Source organism: Mus caroli, unplaced genomic scaffold, assembly GCF_978045245.1.
Source record: "Mus caroli unplaced genomic scaffold, Mus_caroli_1 scaffold_15, whole genome shotgun sequence".
In the NCBI taxonomy this organism is placed as follows: Eukaryota; Metazoa; Chordata; class Mammalia; order Rodentia; family Muridae; genus Mus; species Mus caroli.
The window spans coordinates 22,418,189-22,437,993 of NW_028227270.1; the positions used below are offsets into that span (position 1 = coordinate 22,418,189).

General features: G+C 41.1%; 1 protein-coding gene across 3 annotated transcripts in view; it reads left to right on the forward strand.

Moving 5' to 3' along the window:
* Nucleotides 1-19,805, forward strand: part of Tnpo1 (transportin 1) — an 86,901-nt gene that overhangs the window by 38,289 nt on the left and 28,807 nt on the right. For all 3 annotated transcript variants that reach the window (XR_015045373.1, XM_021179911.3, XM_021179912.3), the window contains exons 4-7: nt 1,395-1,544; nt 10,174-10,280; nt 13,541-13,674; nt 18,880-18,961. Coding sequence is in view for 2 of the 3 variants with exons in the window: in XM_021179911.3 (XP_021035570.1) it covers nt 1,395-1,544; nt 10,174-10,280; nt 13,541-13,674; nt 18,880-18,961 (473 nt within the window). In the remaining variant the exon portion in view is untranslated. The remainder of the gene's footprint in view (nt 1-1,394; nt 1,545-10,173; nt 10,281-13,540; nt 13,675-18,879; nt 18,962-19,805) is intronic.

Here is a 19,805-nt window from a genome sequence, read left to right on the forward strand (position 1 = left end):
TTCAGGCCCCGTGTCCCCCATTATTGTAGTCTGCTAGGGTTGGTCCTGTCGATTCTGTTATACTAGATTTCCACTTCTTCCCAAAATGTTCCCCAGTTCCAGTCAGTTCTTCTAGTATTTTCTCCCTCTCCCCCACCTAATCCTTCCTATCAAACAGTTACAAACGAGATTCTGCTCTGTAATTGTTTAAATTTTAACCAGTTTGCTCTCTTGCTCTAATTCCAAATAAGGTATTTCAATATTATACTTTCTTGGCATGTAAAGGTACTTTTTTTTCCCCTTTGAAAATTTATTTATTTAATGTGTGTGAGTACACTGTAGCTGTCTTCAGACAGAGGGCATTGGATCCCATTACAGATGGTTGTAAGCCACCATGTGGTTGCTGGGAATTGAACTCAGGACTTGGAAAGAGCAGTCAGTGCTCCTAACTGCTGAGCCATCTCTGCAGCCCATAAAAATACTTTGCCTCTTTTGCCAGTCAAAATGCAGAGCACATACTAATTAGAACACGTCCATGGTAATGTACTTGTTAATGAGGTGGGTCAAACAGTTATAGTACAGTAACATTCAGTGCATCAGCTTTCACACTTTTTCTTATTTGTGTGTGTTTTTCTCTCTCATCCGTTGGTGCATGTTGTGTGTGTGGATGCCCTCGATAGGTCCCATGAAGATGTAGTTACAAGTGGTTGGAGCCACCAATGTGGGTACTGGGAACCATACTTAGGTCTTCTGTCTTCTAATTGTGGCAGATGCTCTTATCTTAGCCACTGTTCCCCTCCATCCCCCATGGTTTTTGCATCTTGTAATGAGGAGGGTTGTACAACAGAGTGTAGCAGAGAATGTGTTGAGCTAGGTGCTTCCTTCGGGTAGATCATTTGCCTTTCCATTCAGTGCTCCTACGTGACTTCATTTTGAGACCGGTCTACTATCTAGACCTGGTTCTACAATCTAGACCAAGCTGACCTATTTTAGATTGCCATGTTCTGAATGGGTGCCATTGGTGTCTGTGACCAGTAATACCACGAAGCATCTTAACAACGTACTGAGCAGTGCCTACTCCAGAGAATTACTTTGAACATGTCAGTAATGTCAAAGCTGAGAAACCTTGAACCTTAAATTGCAGAACTGGTTTTTGATAATTTGTAATTTTAGCAAAAAAAAAAAAAAAAAATGGAATCAATCCTTGAATATAAATGGTTTTAAAATAACTGTTGTTTAAGATAGACTGTGGTAGAGCATGACTTTAATCCCAGAGGCAGAGACATGTGAATCTCTTGAGTACCAACATGGCCAGGGCTACAGAGAGAAATTCTGTTACAGAAAACAACCAACAAGTGGCTGTTTTCGACATCCTGAAACACAGAATTCCTTTAACCTTCAGTACTTTCTTCCAGATGAGCCCACACGGTCATTGAGCGGTCTGATCTTGAAGAACAATGTGAAAGCTCATTTTCAGAACTTCCCAAATGGTGTGACAGACTTCATCAAGAGTGAATGTCTAAATAACATTGGGGACTCCTCTCCGTTGATCAGAGCCACTGTCGGTAAGCAAGCCGTGTCACAGAAGCCTTGCTTAGGCTAACTTCAGTTGGGATGGACAGCATAGCCTTTCAGCTCTTATGTATAGCATTCACTATGCAGTAACAGCTCCATAAGGCAGTGAGGCTGAGGTCACTGGTTGCTACCTAGTGTGATGGTTAGAATGGGGCATCAAGGAGTGACAGGCGCTCAGCTTTCTGTGAGAACGCGTGCACGGGGATTCCTGAACTGTCTGGTGCCGAGGGCCATTTCTGGGGTTACTCTCTAAGGTACAGCATCAGTCTTACAAAGAGGATTCTAAGTGCTTACTAGCCTTCTTTATGTCTGCTTCAGTAACAGGGTTTGCTTTCAAGTCTCTTCAGTGTACATCTTGTTTTCAGGGATTGAAACTGTTCATATAATAGTAAATTAAAATACTTAAAATAGCTGACATAAGTCACTTTGGAGCACACAGCTCCGTTTGGTAAGTGTGTGTTAGCAGCTCACCACAGACATAGGCAGCTGTGCTCAGAGACGCCTCCACCGTCAGTGTGCCCAGGACCTGTAAGGACATCTGCCGGGTTGTTGAAATGAAAGTTGGTGAAATAAATCAGCATCTTGTTCCCCATTCTTATTTGGGGAGGAGGGATCCTTAGTTTCATACAGTTTTTTCTTTTAAGTTTGAGAAATCTGAGGCTCGGTGATTCTCTTCAGGCATTTCCATGTTAGAGATTGCATTGTCCTGACTTCAGGTCTGAGGAACATGGTACACTTGTAGTTTGGGGTACAAACTCCACAGACTATTCTCTATTCTCATATCCTCGTGGATCCTCTTAAAGGCATTGCCAACTCTGGGCAGTGGTAAAGAGAATGGAGTGTGCTAGCAGTTTTCTCTATTTATAACCAAAAAAAGACCCATAAATGTAGTGAAATGGGATTAAAAGAAATTTAGTCAGGCAGTGGTGGCACATGCCTTTAATCCCAGCAGTTGGGAGGCAGAGGCAGGCGGATTTCTGAGTTCGAGGCCAGCCTGGTCTACAAAGTGAGTTCCAGGGCTACACACAGAAACCCTGTCTCAAAAAAAAACAAAAAACAAAAAAACAAAAAACAAAAATTAGTTTCATCAGAGAAAAAGCAGTTTAACTGAAAGGTAAGGAATAGGTGAGATATAGAAATTGAATGAGATTCTTGGCTTCCTAAACAGTTGTATTATAAAACTGCCGTTTCTGTTTAGTTCACATGGTATAGCTTGGTGTCTTAGCTATAGAAGGTTGGAAGTGCTTAGGAACGTCTCTGTTACCTTTCAGTGAGTAAAGCCTTTCCAACTTCTTTGGGCTGGTTTATTTCAGGATTGTTCCCTGCAGAGTTCTAGGAATTGAACCCATGGCCTTAGTCAGACATGATAGCCACACACTGCCCTGAGCCTTATCAAGCTTGGAATTAATTATTATCTTTTGTTTCCTTACTTCAAAATAGAAATACTGTTGATGGCTAGAATTTGTATTTCTTGGTATCATTTCATAAAGTCTGTACAGTTCTTTGTTTTTAGGTCTTGTTTTTTTTTTTTTTTAAGATTTATTGTTTTTGTTTTTTGTTTGTTTTGGTTTTGTTTTTTGAGACAGGGTTTCTCTGTGTAGCCCTGGCTGTCCTGGAACTCACTCTGTAGACCAGGCTGGCCTCGAACTCAGAAATCCGCCTGCCTCTGCCTCCCAAGTGCTGGGATTAAAGGCATGTACCACCACGCCCGGCTAAGATTTATTTATTTTATGTATATGAGTGCACTGTTGCTGTCTTCAGAAACACCAGAAGAGGGCGTTGGATTCCACTACAGATGGTTGTGAGTCACCATGTGGTTGCTGGGAATTGAACTCAGGGCCTGGAAGAGCAGTCAGTGCTCTTAACCACTGAGCCATCTCTCCAGCCTCTTAGGTCTTGTTTATAGTATGTACTCTGCTATTGGGACTGTGAGAGGCCACTGACATTTTTCAGTATAGCCAACAGTTTTTAATCTAGCTTCAGATGTAAGAGCAGTGTGTTTCAAAGTGATGTCTGGAATATGGTTAAATACTAATTGCGAGTCCAGATTGGATGTGGATAGAACAGCTAAAGCAGTGGTTGGGGTGGGAAGTGAGCGCATTCATTTAGTACATCGGATTTCTTCACAGTCTGCACATTAAGTATCCCTTGGGGCTTTGGAACGTTCACATATTTTGCCAGTTGGGCAACCTTTACCAGAATTCACATAAAATCTGAATGTCCTGAGACAGTCGGCCTCACTAAGGAACTCACTGTTTAAACCAGGCTGACGAGAAACTCAGTGAGATCTCCTTGCTTCTGTTCCCCTAAGCGCTGGGGTTCAAGGCATGAGCCACTATAGCTGGCTAATAATTTCTGGTAATTTAAAAGTCTGAAATACTAATTACATAAAGCTACCTAGTTAAATAGATCGGCCCGTTAAATTATTTGCTTTGTGTTGTCAGTTAAAAATGAAAGGGCAGTGGTACTCCAAGACAAAAACAAAAGCTTAAGAATGTGCAGATTTGGCATGGAGAGATGGCTCAGCACTTAAGAGCACTGACTGGTTTTCCAAAGGTCCAGAGTTCAATTCCCAGCATCCACATGGTGGCTCACAGGCATCTGTAACAGAATCCAGTGCCCTCTTCTGGTGTGAGCTCACAGACATTTACTGCTGTAGGTGCTGAGGATGAGAGAGTGCTCAGCCCAGATAGGACATGTCTGCCACCCTGTCTGAACGCTCAGGGAATGTCCCAGAAGGTGGGCAGGCAGAGTGAACGAGCGGCTCTGGGCATGACATGGCCATTAAACTCTCCTGTCCTGGGACTGCACCAGATTTGTCCTGGAAGCAGCCTGTCACAGGTGGAAGTGGGGTTTGTTGGGTCCTACTACCTGCTGACCTATGGCTTGAAACATTCTTGGAGAGGTATAGTCATTGTCTTCATTTGTGTGCCCACTGGTGATCCACACGAAGCTCCAGTATACAGCTTCAAAGGATGGGCCACAGGAGGAAGAATGAGTGCGGAGAAGGGGGTGAGAAGAAAGAGAGGCAGGAAAGGGTGAGAGTAGCGAGGCTATAAAATTATCAAGGGACAAAAAACTTGAAAATTGTGTCATTATCCCATTCTCCTGTTTTGATGCAGAATAAAGATGGTAGAACAGTAGAAGAGCAGTTTTGGGCAGGATACAATGAAGTATTTTTGTGGTGAAAGAAGACTCACAGGAAGCAGTCACCTAGAATTGTGGGAGTTTTGGGGTTTTTTTTTTGTTTGTTTCTGGAAAATAAACACAAGCATAGTATAAGATGATAGTTCCCAAGAAATCTGGGGGTTTTTTATTATTATTATTGTTTTTTAAATTAGTTAATCTTAGTTCACATGAGAAAAGATTTTAAAATATTAAGATGTATTTTGAGATTGAATCTTGTTTTCAGTTCATTCACCTGAGCTGTAGCTGCAGGCATAGGCCCACTGTACCCAGATTTATTTTCTTCCTCTGTCTGGGGTGTTACAGATCCTGTCAATTTATTTGGAAGGTGCTTCATTTTAGTGGTTGAGTGCTAATCCATTACCTAAATGAATTGCTTATCTTATCAAATAATACATGTCTTATTTATAATGCTACTATTCTAATTATACTAGTGGAAAAGTTTATATAAGATTAATTCATAGAACTGACCTTATTGTCCAAAGTATTTTAAATTCTTAAGATGTTAAGTATTAAGTATATCACACCCAATTACAGTTCTCATATTTGTTTAGTTTGGTTTTGTGAGATAAAGTCTCAGGTGGTCCAGGTTGGCTGCACACTTGATCATCACTCCTGCTTCCATCTCTTGTGTGTTGGAGTTACAGGCATGTGAGTCTACACTCAGCTCTCATGATTACTCTTCCTTCTTGCAATTCTTCTTGCTATTTTCAGGAGTAGATGGACTTAGTGGAAAGACATAAGTTGGGAGTTTGTCAATCTTTCAGCATTCTTTAATGTTTCCCAAGCAAAGGCAATGCCATTCATTCAAGCTGTAGATTGTCGCCTCTCTTTTGTACATTTGGTTTTTCTCAAATTTTATTTGGTTTTGTTCTTGGTTGGTGGGTTGATTGGGAGTTTTTGAGGCAGGGTTTCTCTGTGTGGTCCGGAAAGATCTCTAGATTAGGCTGGCCTAGCACTCATACATCTGCCTGCCTCTGTCTCCAGTGCTGGAACTCCAGCTGCCTCCACTGAGCCTGACTTGGCTTGAGCTCCTGATCTTCTACTTTCACTTTCCAAGTCTGGGATGGATTACAGCTTTAGTAAGCATAGAGTCAATCCTGTGTTCTTTTTTATTTTAGCTTGAGGAGAGACTAACTTGTCCTGGTACCAAATTGATTCTTGCCAGTTCATGATGTCCACGTAAGATAGGGCTCTGTCTTCCTTAGTGCAGAGACTCCAGCAGTGAGACAACTCTCTCTTTCTTTCTTTCTTTCTTTCTTTCTTTCTTTCTTTCTTTCTTTCTTTCTTTCTTTCTTTCTTTCTTTCTTTCTTTCTTTCTTTCTTTCTTTCTTGCCTGCCTGCCTGCCTGCCTGCCTGCCTGCCTGCCTGCCTGCCTGCCTGCCTGCCTGCCTGCCTTCTTTCTTTCTTTCTTTCTTTCTTTCTTTCTTTCTTTCTTTCTTTCTTTCTTTCTTTCTTTCTTTCTTTCTTTCTTTCTTTCTTTCTTTCTTTCTTTCTTTTTTTCTTTTTTGGTTCTCCCAGCCATGTTCACCCCCTTTCTCTCTCAAAGAACAGGCTTCTAAGAGAAAAATATTAAAATATAACAAAATACTAGCCGGGCGTGGTGGCGCACACCTTTAATCCCAGCACTCGGGAGGCAGAGGCAGGCGGATTTCCCCCACTCCCCTACCTACCCCACCCACTCCCACTTTTTAGCCCCGGCGTTCCCCTGTACTGGGGCATATAAAATTTGCAAGTCCAATGGGCCTCTCTTTCCAGTGATGACCGACTAGGCCATCTTTTGATACATATGCAGCTAGAGTCAAGAGCTCCGGGGTACTGGTTAGTTCATAACGTTGTTCCAACTATAGGATTGCAGATCCCTTTAGCTCCTTGGGTATTTTCTCTAGCTCCTCCATTGGGAGCCCTGTGATCCATCCAATAGCTGACTGTGAGCATCCACTTCTGTGTTTGCTAAGCCCGGGCATTGTCTCACAAGAGACAGCTATATCTGGGTCCTTTCAGCAAAATCTTGCTAGTGTATGCAATGGTGTCAGTGTTTGGAGGCTGATTATGGGATGGATCCTTGGATATGGCAGTCTCTAGATGTCCATCCTTTCGTCACAGCTCCAAACTTTGTCTCTGTAACTCCTTCCATAGGTGTTTTGTTCCCAATTCTAAGAAGGGGCACAGTGTCCACACTTTGGTCTTGGTTCTTCTTGAGTTTCATGCTTTTAGCAAATTGTATCTTATATCTTGGGTATCCTAAGTTTCTGGGCTAATATCCACTTATCAGTGAGTACATATTGTGTGAGTTCCTTTGTGACTGGGTTACCTCACTCAGGATGATGCCCTCCAGGTCCATCCATTTGCCTAGGAATTTCATAAATTCATTCTTTTTAATAGCTGAGTAGTACTCCATTGTGTAAATGTACCATATTTTCTGTATCCATTCCTCTGTTGAGGGGCATCTGGGTTCTTTACAGCTTCTGGCTATTATAAATAAGGCTGCTATGAACATAGTGGAGCATGTGTCTTTCTTACCAGTTGGAACGTCTTCTGGATATATGCCTAGGAGAGGTATTGTGGGATCCTCCAGTGGTACTATGTCCAATTTTCTGAGGAACCGCCAGACTGATTTCCAGAGTGGTTGTATAAGCTTGCAATCCCACCAACAATGGAGGAGTGTTCCTCTTTCTCCACATCCTCGCCAGCATCTGCTGTCACCTGAATTTTTGATCTTAGCCATTCTGACTGGTGTGAGGTGGAATCTCAGGGTTGTTTTGATTTGTATTTCCCTGATGATTAAGGATGTTGAACATTTTGTCAGGTGCTTCTCTGCCATTCGGTATTCCTCAGGTGAGAATTCTTTGTTAGCTCTGAGCCCCATTTTTTAACGGGGTTATTTGATTTTCTGGAGTCCACCTTCTTGCGTTCTTTATATATATTGGATATTAGTCCCCTATCTGATTTAGGATAGGTAAAGATCCTTTCCCAATCTGTTGGTGGCCTTTTTGTCTTATTGACGGTGTCTTTTGCCTTGCAGAAGCTTTGCAACTTTATGAAGTCCCATTTATCAATTCTCGATCTGACAGCACAAACCATTGCTGTTCTATTCAGGAATTTTTTCCCCTGTACCCATATCTTCGAGGCTTTTCCCTACTTTCTCCTCTATAAGTTTCAGTGTCTCTGGTTTTATGTGGAGTTCCTTAATCCACTTAGATTTGACCTTAGTACAAGGAGATAAGAATGGATCAATTCCCATTCTTCTACATGATAACCACCAGTTGTGCCAGCACCATTTGTTAAAAATGTTGTCTTTTTTCCACTGGATGGTTTTAGCTCCCTTATCAAAGATCAAGTGACCATAGGTGTGTGGGTTCATCTCTGGGTCTTCAATTCTGTCTACTTCAATTCTGGTCTACTTGTTTGTCGCTATACCAGTACCATGCAGTTTTTATCACAATTGCTCTGTAGTACAGCTTTAGGTCAGGCATGGTGATTCCACCAGAGGTTCTTTTATCCTTGAGCAAAGTTTTTGCTATCCTAGATTTTTTTGTTATTCCAGATGAATCTGCTGATTGCTCTTTGTAATTCGTTGAAGAATTGAGTTAGAATTTTGATGGGGATTGCATTGAATCTGTAGATTGCTTTTGGCAAGATAGCCATTTTTACTATATTGATCCTGCCAATCCATGAGTATGGGAGATCTTTCCATCTTCTGAGATCTTCTTTAATTTCTTTCTTCAGAGACTTGAATGAAGTTCTTATCATACAGATCTTTCACTTCCTTGGTTAGAGTCACGCCAAGGTATTTTATATTATTTGTGACTATTGAGAAGGGTGTGTTAATTTTATATCCAGCTACTTCCTTGAAGCTGTTTATCAGGTTTAGGAGTTCTCTGGTGGAATTTTTAGGGTCACTTATATATACTATCATATCATCTGCAAAAAGAGATATTTTGACTTCTTCCTTTCCAATTTGTATCCCCTTGATCTCCTTTTGTTGTCTAATTGCTCTGGCTAGGACTTCAAGTGCAATAGGTAGGGAGAGAGTGGACAGCCTTGTCTAGTCCCTGATTTTAGTGGGATTGCTTCCAGCTTCTCACCATGTACTTTGATGTTGGCTACTGGTTTGCTGTAGATTGCTTTTATCATGGTTAGGTATGGGCCTTGAATTCCTGATCTTTCCAAGACTTTTATCATGAATGGGTGTTGGATTTTGTCAAATGCTTTCTCCGAATCTAACGAGATGACCATGTGTTTTTTGTCCTTGAGTTTAAGTACTGGATTACGGTGATGGATTTCCATATATTGAACCATCCCTGCATCCCTGGGATGAAACCTACTTGGTCAGGATGGATGAGTGTTTTGATGTGTTCTTGGATTTGGTTAGCGAGAACTTTATTGAGTAATTTTCCATCGATATTCATAAGGGAAATTGGTCTGAAGTTCTCTGTCTTTGTTGGGTGAGGCAACTCTTATAAAGGAAAACGTTTGATTTGGCTGGGTCCCGGTTTCAGAGGTTTCATCCGTTAGCACGGTGGCTGGAAGCAAGGCAGCGTGTAGACGGGTGGTGCTAGAGAAGAGCTGAGAGCTAGCTCTACATCCTGATTTGCAGGCAGCAAGGAAACTGTTTCACAGAGCATAGCTTGAGCATTTAAGATCTCAAAGTTCTGTCTCATAGTGGTACACTTCCTCTCAGAAGGCCTCACCCCCTAATAGTTTCACTTCCTATGGCCAAGCATTCAAACTCATGAATCTGTGGAGGCCAAACCTATTCAAACCACTACAGGGTCTTACAAAGCATGTGGACACACTGGATTGGTCTCCAGTGAAGCATACATCTGCTTATTTTTTCCCTGCTTGTAGTCTTTGATTATAATTCCTGTGCAAGTTGGAAGGGTACTCTTAATTTTGGTTTGGTTTGGTTTGGTTTTTTTTGAGCCATGGTTCCTCTGTGTAGCCCTGGCTGTCCTGGCCCTCGCTCTGTAGACCAGGCTGGCCTCAAACTCAGAGATCTTCCTTTCTCTGTTGGGATCAAAGGTATGTGCCACCACCATCTGTCTTATCCTTAGCCTTTCGATGGGTCTTTTATTATGAATCTTACAGATTCTTAAGTTCATCGTCCAGTGGTATAGCGGCTGAGGGCATTTTGGTGTCTTTCTTTAGGTGATTTTCATGAATTTTTGTTAATTTTAAGTAGTGGAAGTATCGTAGGTATTATAGAAAAGCAAATTGTAGGGTTTTTGTACAGATGTTTGGTAAAGTTTTAAAAGTTGGAGGAAACAGTGTGCAATGAGATGAGAAGTGTCTGCTATGTGCTGTGATGCACACCCCACGCTGAGGCGATGGTGACAGGTTGCAGCCTGGGTCTCTTGGTGGGTTTGAAGTGTGTGTTATGCATGTGCCCCACACAGTGCAGTACACTCCAAATGTGTGTTGTCTTTCTAGGTATTTTAATTACAACCATAGCCTCCAAGGGAGAACTGCAGAATTGGCCTGATCTCTTACCAAAACTCTGTAGCCTGCTGGATTCCGAAGACTACAACACGTGTGAGGTACTGCTGTTTGTCTGCTCATAACATGGGTTAACTCTGGGAAAGTGCTTCTGAAATGGACAACTTGAAAGTGCAGAGCCTAAAGCTCCCTTTGTATTTTGTACTTGTTAACCTTTTACTGGCTTTCTGGGAATAATATAGCAAAAATCTGTTTTCTCTAAGGAAAGATTTTGTCTTCCTAAAGTTATTCTTTTTTTTTTTTTAAGATTTATTTATTTATTCTATGTAAGTACAGTGTTTTAAGATTTATTTATTTATTATATGTAAGTACAGTGTAGCTGTCTTCAGACACACCAGAAGAGGGCGTCAGATCTCATTTCAGGTGGTTGTGAGCCACCATGTGGTTGCTGGGATTTGAACTCTGGACCTTCGGAAGAGCAGTCGGGAGCTCCTACCCACTGAGCCATCTCACCAGCCCCTAAAGTTATTCTTAAATGTTACACTCATGTGATTAACAGCTGTTGATACTACATTTAATCAATTTTTAATTGTATGTGTGGAAATGTTTTGCCTTCGTGTATATGTGTGTGCCCATATATGTGTTTGGTGCTTTCAAGATGAGAAAAGGTTATCAGATTTTCCTAAACTGGGTATGGAATGGTCTTTAATTACTATGTAGGTCCTGGGAAGCAAACTTGTGTCCTCTGCAAGAGTGATGAACACTCTTTCTTCCCAGCAGCTGTCTCTCCCCCTCTCCCTGACGGCTTACATACTTTAAAAAAATAAGCTGAAATTTCCCAAAGCACCAGACCATAAACTGTTTTTGTTTCTCTAAATTAATGACATACAATAACAGGCTTAGGCATTTTTAATCATACAGTAATTCTGATTCTGATCTTGATTTCGTGTTTTAGTTTCTTGGGGTTTGTTTGTTTGGTGTGTCGGTTGCTTATTTCTTTCTTGCCACTGTTAAATTATATAAAACTTATATGCTTGGGGAAATGAAGAAAATGTTTGGATTTGGTTTTTTTGAGACAATATCATGGTGACCTTGAACTCTTCTAGTCCTCCTAATCTATCCCCCAAATGCTAGGCTTACAAGCATGAGCCACCATGCTCGCGTAGAGTTCCTTTCTTACAGAGGCTTCATGCTGATGATGAGCACTGATGATGTATTTGTTACTAGCGGGCAGAATCAGCCAACCTGCCTTCCTCCTTCCAAGACAGAATCTCACTATAGTTCTGGGAGGTCTAGAACTCTTAGACATACAACCAGCTCTGCTTCTGAGGGGTAGAGTGAAAGCCATCGTGTGGCATGAAGTGGATTTAGGACTAGCCTGGCCTATCTAAAGGAGCAGCGACCTGGAGAGGAGAGAGATTTTGTCAAAGCAGTCTCTTAAATCACTCTTAAAAACATTAATTCTCAGGGCTGGAGAGATGGCTCAGCAGTAGGAAGTACTGGCTACTTCAGAGCACCCACATGGCAGCTCACAACCATCTGTAACTCCTGTTGCCCAGATGAATGCAGGCAAAACAACAATGCACAGCAAATTACTTGTTCAAAGTTTGCAGATATGTGCTGCAGTCCCTAGGAAATAGAGTGACACAGTTTAAATGACACTTTGATATATGGTAATTATAAAAAATGAGATATAACAAGCAGTTTCTGGGAGCAGAAGTATAAAAATACTAATGGTAAATTGTAAGATGTTGTGCTAAAGATGTAGGCTTTCTAGATCGATGTTGATTCAGAATAATTCCTAAATGTTTGTTTTTAGTGAAAATTTGGTCAGCTTGTTTGTTTGCTTGCTTGCTTGCTTGCTTGCCTGCTTGGTTGGCTCTGTTTGGTTTGTATTTTTGCTTTTTTTCCTTATCTTTTTAAAAGTGTATTCTTCTGCCAGACAGTGATGGGTGGCACAAGCCTTTAATCCCAGTGTGGAGGCAGAGGCAGGTGGCACTCTGTTTTTGAGGCCAGTCTTGTCTACAGAATGAGTTTCAGGCCAGCCAGGGGTACAAAGAGAACCCAGTCTTGCAAAACAAAAAACTGAAAACAAATAAATTCTTCTCTATTATTATTTTGGGTGGCTGATTGGTTGAAATTGTTATTGCCATAGTAGGAAACAAGTGAACATTTGAGTTCAGTAATTGCCTTTTAGAAATACAACTTGTGTGCAAAAATCTTAGTATTCAAATATATCTAAAGATCTCTAAAATCTATACTAGGTTAACATAGTAAATCTAAGACTGACTTTATAGTTTTGATAAAATTTTAAGTTTAAATTCCAAAATTTAATTTTTATTTATTTATTTATTTATTTATTTATTTATTTTATTTTTTTTTTTTTTTTTGGTTTTTCGAGACAGGGTTTCTCTGTATAGCCCTGGCTGTCCTGGAACTCACTTTGTAGACCAGGCTGGCCTCGAACTCAGAAATCCACCTGCCTCTGCCTCCCAAGTGCTGGGATTAAAGGCATGAGCCACCAAGCCTGGCTCCAAAATTTAATTTTTGAGGTATTGTAAATTCGAAAAAGAATTATAAAATAATCACCTTAGTAGGCTCTACTTTTTGTCAGTACTGTTATAAAGGAACTGTACTGCACCTGTGTACCAAGTTGTGAGCAGTGGAAGCAGACAGAGTAAAGTGATTGACCTACTTACTAGGTTATTCTATGCGCTTGACCTCTGGCCTTCCTTCTTGTCAAGGAAAATGATTGGGGAAATAGTTTTCAAGTTGAATCTTCTGTCCTGTTACTATGTTTTGCTGTCAGTTTCTAAGATATGCCTCATCTGTAGTCGTTTTAAAGTTATTATAAGTTACGTATTTCAAAGTAAATGCAGGTTACGGTGGTTATTTATATGAAAAGATAGCTGCTTTACATTCATTTTAGCACTTAATAAGAAAATTTAAATATGGACTTAAAATTGATTAGAACATCTCAGTGGAACTAGATAATGAAATTAAATGATTCATAACTAACCAGAATATTTTCCACTTTTAACTTACTTGATGCTAGAATGTAAATGTATCATTAGGATAATATTTTAGTAGTCTGAAGTGTTTTTAAGTTCTATAAAGCATGTGTGGGCAGAGAACACAAATATCTAAATCAGTATTTCACACATCTTGAGTTTTTAAAGCTTTCTTTAGCTTTGTTCTGATCTTTTCCTTGAACTTTTTCTTGCTGTGTTTAGACAGGTCTCAAACTAGTTAGTGATCTGCATGTCTCAGCCTCCCAAGAGCTCCGATTGCAGATCGTGTGCTGTGACACCTATTTGTAGCTGATTGCAATGCATTCTAATGTTGCAAACATGTCTTCCAGGGAGCCTTCGGTGCCCTTCAGAAGATATGTGAGGACTCTGCAGAGATTTTAGACAGTGATGTCTTAGATCGCCCTCTCAACATCATGATCCCCAAGTTTTTACAGTTTTTCAAGCACAGTAGTCCCAAAATAAGGTATGTATATAGAGGTGTTGGCCGGCCATTCCTTTGTTTAAGACCAAGATTAGTTTGGGAAAATTGTTTTTTAAGTTATCTGCCTTGTCACATCCAAATACCTTCGTCTGTAGCTGAGTAATACCATTCTTCCAGTGCAGCATTGACATACCCATGTCCATTGAGGTGAACAAGGTTATCTAATGTTCTTTGAACTTTAAACTAGTTGTCCTCTTTGCCACCTACCCCTATTTCCAGGTCTAATTCTGTGTTCTTTTGCCTTTTATCCTGTGAAGGGTAAATTGTCTGAATTGTAATGAAAACATGTTGTCATTGAGTTGTCGGCTATTGTTACTTTGAAGGTGTTGGGTCTAATTGCGAGGAGGAGGAGTAGGGCTCATTTAAACACAGAGGCACCGAAACCTTTACTATGCCCTGAAATGACATAGGCTTATGTGGCAGCTCCTCTGGTTTAGTCTAGACTGGTATCCTTTCTTCACCTTAGCAATCACAGATCTTAAAGTGATGCCTGCTGAGTAATGGTGAAAATACTATATTTGAAGGTAAATTAGCCTTGATTAAGTGAGTTAATGGAAGTATGTGACCCCATAATTAATGTCATCTATATTTTTTTGAGCCATTGATCTTGTTGCCTTTTGTTTTGGTGTGTGGTTAGTTGATTTTCCTAACTTGTTAAGGAAGGTATTTCTGTTTCTGCTTTATTGGTTCCCTTGACTTTGCACAGAATAGCAGATGTGTTGGCATATGAATAAAAATCCTTCCTTAGAAGTAACCAGCCACTCAAGGGTAAATGCACTTCAGATTATAGCTAGTAGTTGGGCCTTGGTATTGTATCTCACAGACGTGTTTCAACTGTGTGACGAGAGAGCTAGCCTGACTTTATTTCTTGGTTAAAGTCTCCATTTGTGTCACTGTCCTCCAGCTGTTTCCCCCTTTCTTTGATACTGTCTTCCTTCCCCTCCTCTGCGTACTTTATGTGTCTCATGAGTATATATAAATTCTCATCTAGATTCTGCATATGAACCCAGTGTGGTGTTGTCTCTCTGGATAGGGCATCTCCAGCTCTGTCCATGTCTGCACATGTCATAGAATTCCCCTTTGCTGTGGTGTGTGGATTTGGAGTGTCTAGATTTAGGGCCTTGTGTGTGTATACCGGGCACGGTACTATACTGTAGTTGTGGTTTTAGTTGTTTTGAGGAAACTATTGATTTCCATGGTTGCTATTCCCATCATCAGCAAAACTAGTTCCTGTTCTTAGTGTCCTTGCTAGCATTTGTTGTAAGTCATTTTTTAAGTGATAGCCATTCCTGTAGGAGTAAGGTGAAATCTCTGTAGTTTCAATTGTTGACATTTCACTAATGCCTAAAGATGTGCAACACTGTCCAATATTTATTGATCATTTTATATTTCTTTGAAAGCTGTCTCTTCAGTTTATTAACTCATTTAGTGATGTGATTTTTTGTTTTGTTTTATTTTTCGAGTTCTTTATATTCTGCACATTGGTGTGTGGTTGTCAAAGATTTTCTCCTATTTTCTATGCTGTTTTCCTGCAGTAGTTTCAGTTTTCAGGTCTTACATTAAGGGCTTTGATGGATTTTGTAAAGTATGGATTTAGTTGGTCATTAGTGTGTAGATTCCCAGGAACATTTGGAGAAGAGGCTCCTTCTCAGTACTTGAGACCTTTGTGAAGAGTTGGGTAGCTATAGATGTGTGTGTTTATTTCTGGGCCATGTTGTACTTCATGGGTGTGTGGGTGTGTGTGTGTGTGTGTGTGTGTGTGTGTGGTGCATTGCTATTGCTGTGACTCTATTGTAATCTGAGACAGGTACAGTAATAGATTACTGTGCTGCCTTCAGCACCACTCTGTGCTTAGCATCCTAGGACTGTCCATTGTCTTCGTGATGAGTGTGAATTGTAAGTCCTTAGAACTTTCCCTGCTGCCAGGTTTGACCACCATGTGTTCTATAAACAAGTTCTTGGTGTTAATTTGGGCATTGTAAGTGGCTTTTGTCTTTGGATATCTGTTTGAACTTAGTGCTTCCTTGACTTTGGTTTTTGTTTGTTTGGGTTTTGTGTGTGTGTGTGTGTGTGTGTGTGTGTGTGTTTTATTTGGTTGGTTTTATAAGATTTTATTTTGGGAGCTAGAGAAATGGCTCAGTGGTTAAGAGCACTACTGTTCTTCCAAAAGAAATTCATAGCATCTACATGGCAGCGCGTGTTCTCTCTCTCTCTCTCTCTCTCTCTCTCTCTAAATTCATAGCATCTACATGGCAGCGCGTGTTCTCTCTCTCTCTCTCTCACACACACACACACACACAAACACCAATGCACATGAAACTAAGAATTAAAAGAAAATAAATATATTATGTGTCTGGGTGTTTTGCATGCATGTATCTCTACTCCATATGCATGCAATGCCCATGAAGGCCAGAAGTTAGTTTTGGCTCTCTGGAACTAGAGTTACAAACAGTTGTTAGCTGCCATGTTGATTCTGTTAGTGATATATTCTATTTTCTTTTTTAATTTAGTTTATCTGAATTTGTCATCTCTAACATTCTTCCCCCCCCCCCCCCCCCAAAATCTCAATTTGCTTAACTGAATTCCTCTCACTTTGCTCTTTTGGCTGAGGTTTTCATCCATTTTGTCAACTTTCTCCACTGTGCTTCTGCCTTTCCTTTAGTTGGTGCCTTGATTTCTTCCCTAATTGATCTGTTTGTCTCTGTCCTTTTTGAGGACATTGATCATTTTTTGCTGTTAAACCTGGAGCTGTGGGTGTAGTTAAGATCCTGGAGGGAGTCTGTGACCTGGGCCCTTCACACTCGTTGGTTTCTGTGTTGCAGTTTGCAACTCTTGGTTTGGATACCTCTTCCTCTTTATTTAGGGATCTTATTGGGAAGCAGCCTACTTTGGTGGGCTCACTTAATTCCCAGTTCCACTTCTTGAGGAGCAAATAAAGCGTTACAGCAGCAGCAATTGTGGCAAACGGTGCATGAGAGGCACAGGGTCTGAGTCAGTGGGCATTCTACTCAGTGCCATGCAACTGAAAATCTAGAGTAAATGTGGAAATGGTAAGCGGGTCAGATGAAAGGAGGAGGAAGGCACACAGGGAAGACGCGCTAAGGAGGTGGAAAGGAAGATCAAGGAGATTGTAAAGGGGAAGAGAGAACAGGCAGTTCAAAGATAAAAGGATTCTTCAATAATGAGGAAATATGTGACCAGAATAAGATGCAAGTAAGAAGGGGAATAAAGCTAAGAAAAGCTTTTCAAATATAGAAGGTGGGCGTGGCAGTGCTGCCTTTAATCCCAGCATTCAAAGAGGCAGGCGGGCAGATCTCCGGGTTGAAGGCCAAGGAATAGGTCTACATAATGACATAGTGAGTTCCAAGATAGCAAGGATGTATAAAGAACCCTAATTTTAAAAAAAAAAAAAAAAAACACAACCCAAAAACGAATAAATAAAAATTGCAAAGATGACCGCATCGTGCGGTGATAGAGAGATGGTCAGCGTGTACTGTTTCAGAGGCCCTGAGCTAAGTTCCCAGGACCTTATACTGTGGGTCACAGCCACCTCTTAAGATGTGAAAACTTGAGTGAATGGTGGTGGCTCATGCATTTAATCCCAGCACTCTGGAAGCAGAGTCAGGTGGATCTCCCAAGTTCGAAGCCAGCCTGATTTACAGAACTAGTTCTAAGACAGTAAGGGATACTCAGAGAAAACCTGTCTCAAACAGACAAAAAGATATGACACCCCAGTTTTTTAAAAATCACCTGTATGGGCCACTCCAAGGACCCCTTCAGTAACTTGCACAAACACATACAAATACACGTGATTTTAAAAAAACAAACAACACCATGAAAGGGTTGTTTGACCTCCAAAGGGGTCTCAACCCAAAGGTTGAGAACTGTTGCTGCTCTGGAGGTCAATCTTCCATTTAAATAGCATGTTTCTCCCTAGTCTTTCTTAGGCTATTGCCGTGGTGAAGAGAAACCAACCTCTAGGTCACTCTCATAAAGGTTAAATCAATTAAAGCGGTTAACTTGGGGCTTGTTTACAGTTTCAGAGGCTTAGTCCTTGTCATGGCAAGACGCATGCAGGCAGGGGCAGAAGGGCAGTATGTCCTGATACACAGGCAGAAAGAGTCAGACTTCACCCCTAGTGACACGCTCTCCAACAAGGCCACTCCCACTCCAATAGGGCGACACTTCTAATACTTCTTTCAGACAGTTCCACTTCCTGGTGACTAAGCATCTTAGGCTCAAATATATCAGCCTATAGAGGCCATTCTTATTCAAATTACCAAACTAATGCAGTCATTAAAATAATCTGTTTTGCCAGGCATGATGGCAGACACTTTTGATCCCAGATCTTGGGAACTTTGATTTAAAAATCTCCCCTGTCAGTGTAAACTCCGTGTAATGCAGTTCCTCTGCCCTTGTTTAGGGACCACAGTGTCACCTGGGTTCTAGGTGCTCTTGAACAGGAGCTTTTGAGGGTTAGCAAATCACATTCATTTAAGACATGGCTCATAAAAGGTAATGGGGGTGACTGCTGCACTGCACAGAGAGCCGTAGACACTGGGGACTTTCAGGGTGCTAACTTTAAAGTTATTTTCTGGTACATCTCAATGCAGAAGAAAGTTGCGGTGGTGTGGAGCTGCTGATAAGAACAGAATGATCACTGCAAGGCTGGCTACCCGGCTTGTTAGTGTGGTAATGGAAACGATGAAAAGTTCTATCCACTAAACGTGTGGGTTAAAGACAGACTAAATCTTATCTGGCCTACACCACACAAGCATTCCATAATGGGAATTGGAATGGAAATGGGTTCGACTGTGCTTAAGTTTGCTCTGCACTTACTAAATGTTCAGATGTTTCTAAAGAGAGCACATAGTTTCTCTTCAAAGTATTTTGTTCTACAGAAAAGAAACTGCACAGAAAAAAATCTATATTATTTGAGTAAGTGCCATTTGTATAATATCACGCAGGTCTTACTCAAAATTAATAAAATCAAAGTGAATGGCTACACGCCAGCACTATTCTGCTGTTGTTTTTAGATGCTGTGGAGCTGTGCTGCTCCACAACTGCAGTTCCTGCTTCCGGAGTCCTTGGTGTTCTACAGATTCTACAGACACCATAGTATCTCTAGAGATGCACCTTTTGTTGTAACAACAATAAGCGTATGCTGATGTATGCCTTGGGTTCTAGGTCTCACGCTGTTGCATGTGTCAATCAGTTCATCATCAGTCGGACCCAGGCACTCATGCTGCACATCGATTCCTTCATTGAGGTAAGACTGCCCCAAGCTGGGACAAATTGGATACAATGTTACTAGATTTTCCTAGCTGAAAATAAAAGCATTCTTTATGTGCTAGAACATTGGAAATGTGATACCAATATGGGTTATGGAGTGAATATATGTGGTTCTGCCTCCTAGTTTGACTGTTTAGAAGTCTTCCTCAATATACCATTCAGTTTGTACATGCACGGTTTTCCTAGACCATGAGTAACGTTTGAAGCAAGCAAACACAAAATATTTAGTAAGATTGGATGAAGTTGGCCTGTAACAATCCAAAGGTACATACTAAAAGAACAGCTACATAATGTTGACCTGACTGTTAACTGCCATTGCATGGTGGTCTTAAATGGCCTCAGTATACAGGCCAGACCATTTAGGAATAACTTTCTGTTTTTCTATTGATTTATATTATAAATATAGAGGGGAGGACTCAAGAAAACTATTAGCTCTTAAATACTAAATACTGTCTTAGTGGCATAACTGCAGAAGAATAAGGTCATGCTCATGGGGGCTCACAGACTGAACCACCAACCAGAGAGCATTCAGGGGCTGGACCTAGGCCCTTACATACTGGTAGCAGATGTGCAGGTTGGTCTTTATGTGGGTCCCCTAACAATTGGAAGTAGAGTGGCTGTCTCTGACTCTGTTGCCAGCCATTGGATCCCCTTCCCCTAGTTGGACTGAGTCAGGCCTCAGTGGGAGAAGATCATGCTGCCACTTGATGTCCCTGGGGGCAGGTGGGTACCCAAGGAGGAGATTCCCTTTCTCTGAGGAGAAGGGAAGTGGGTAATGGGGGGAGGGATTTGTGAGGGCAGGATGGGGGGGCCTGCCGCTA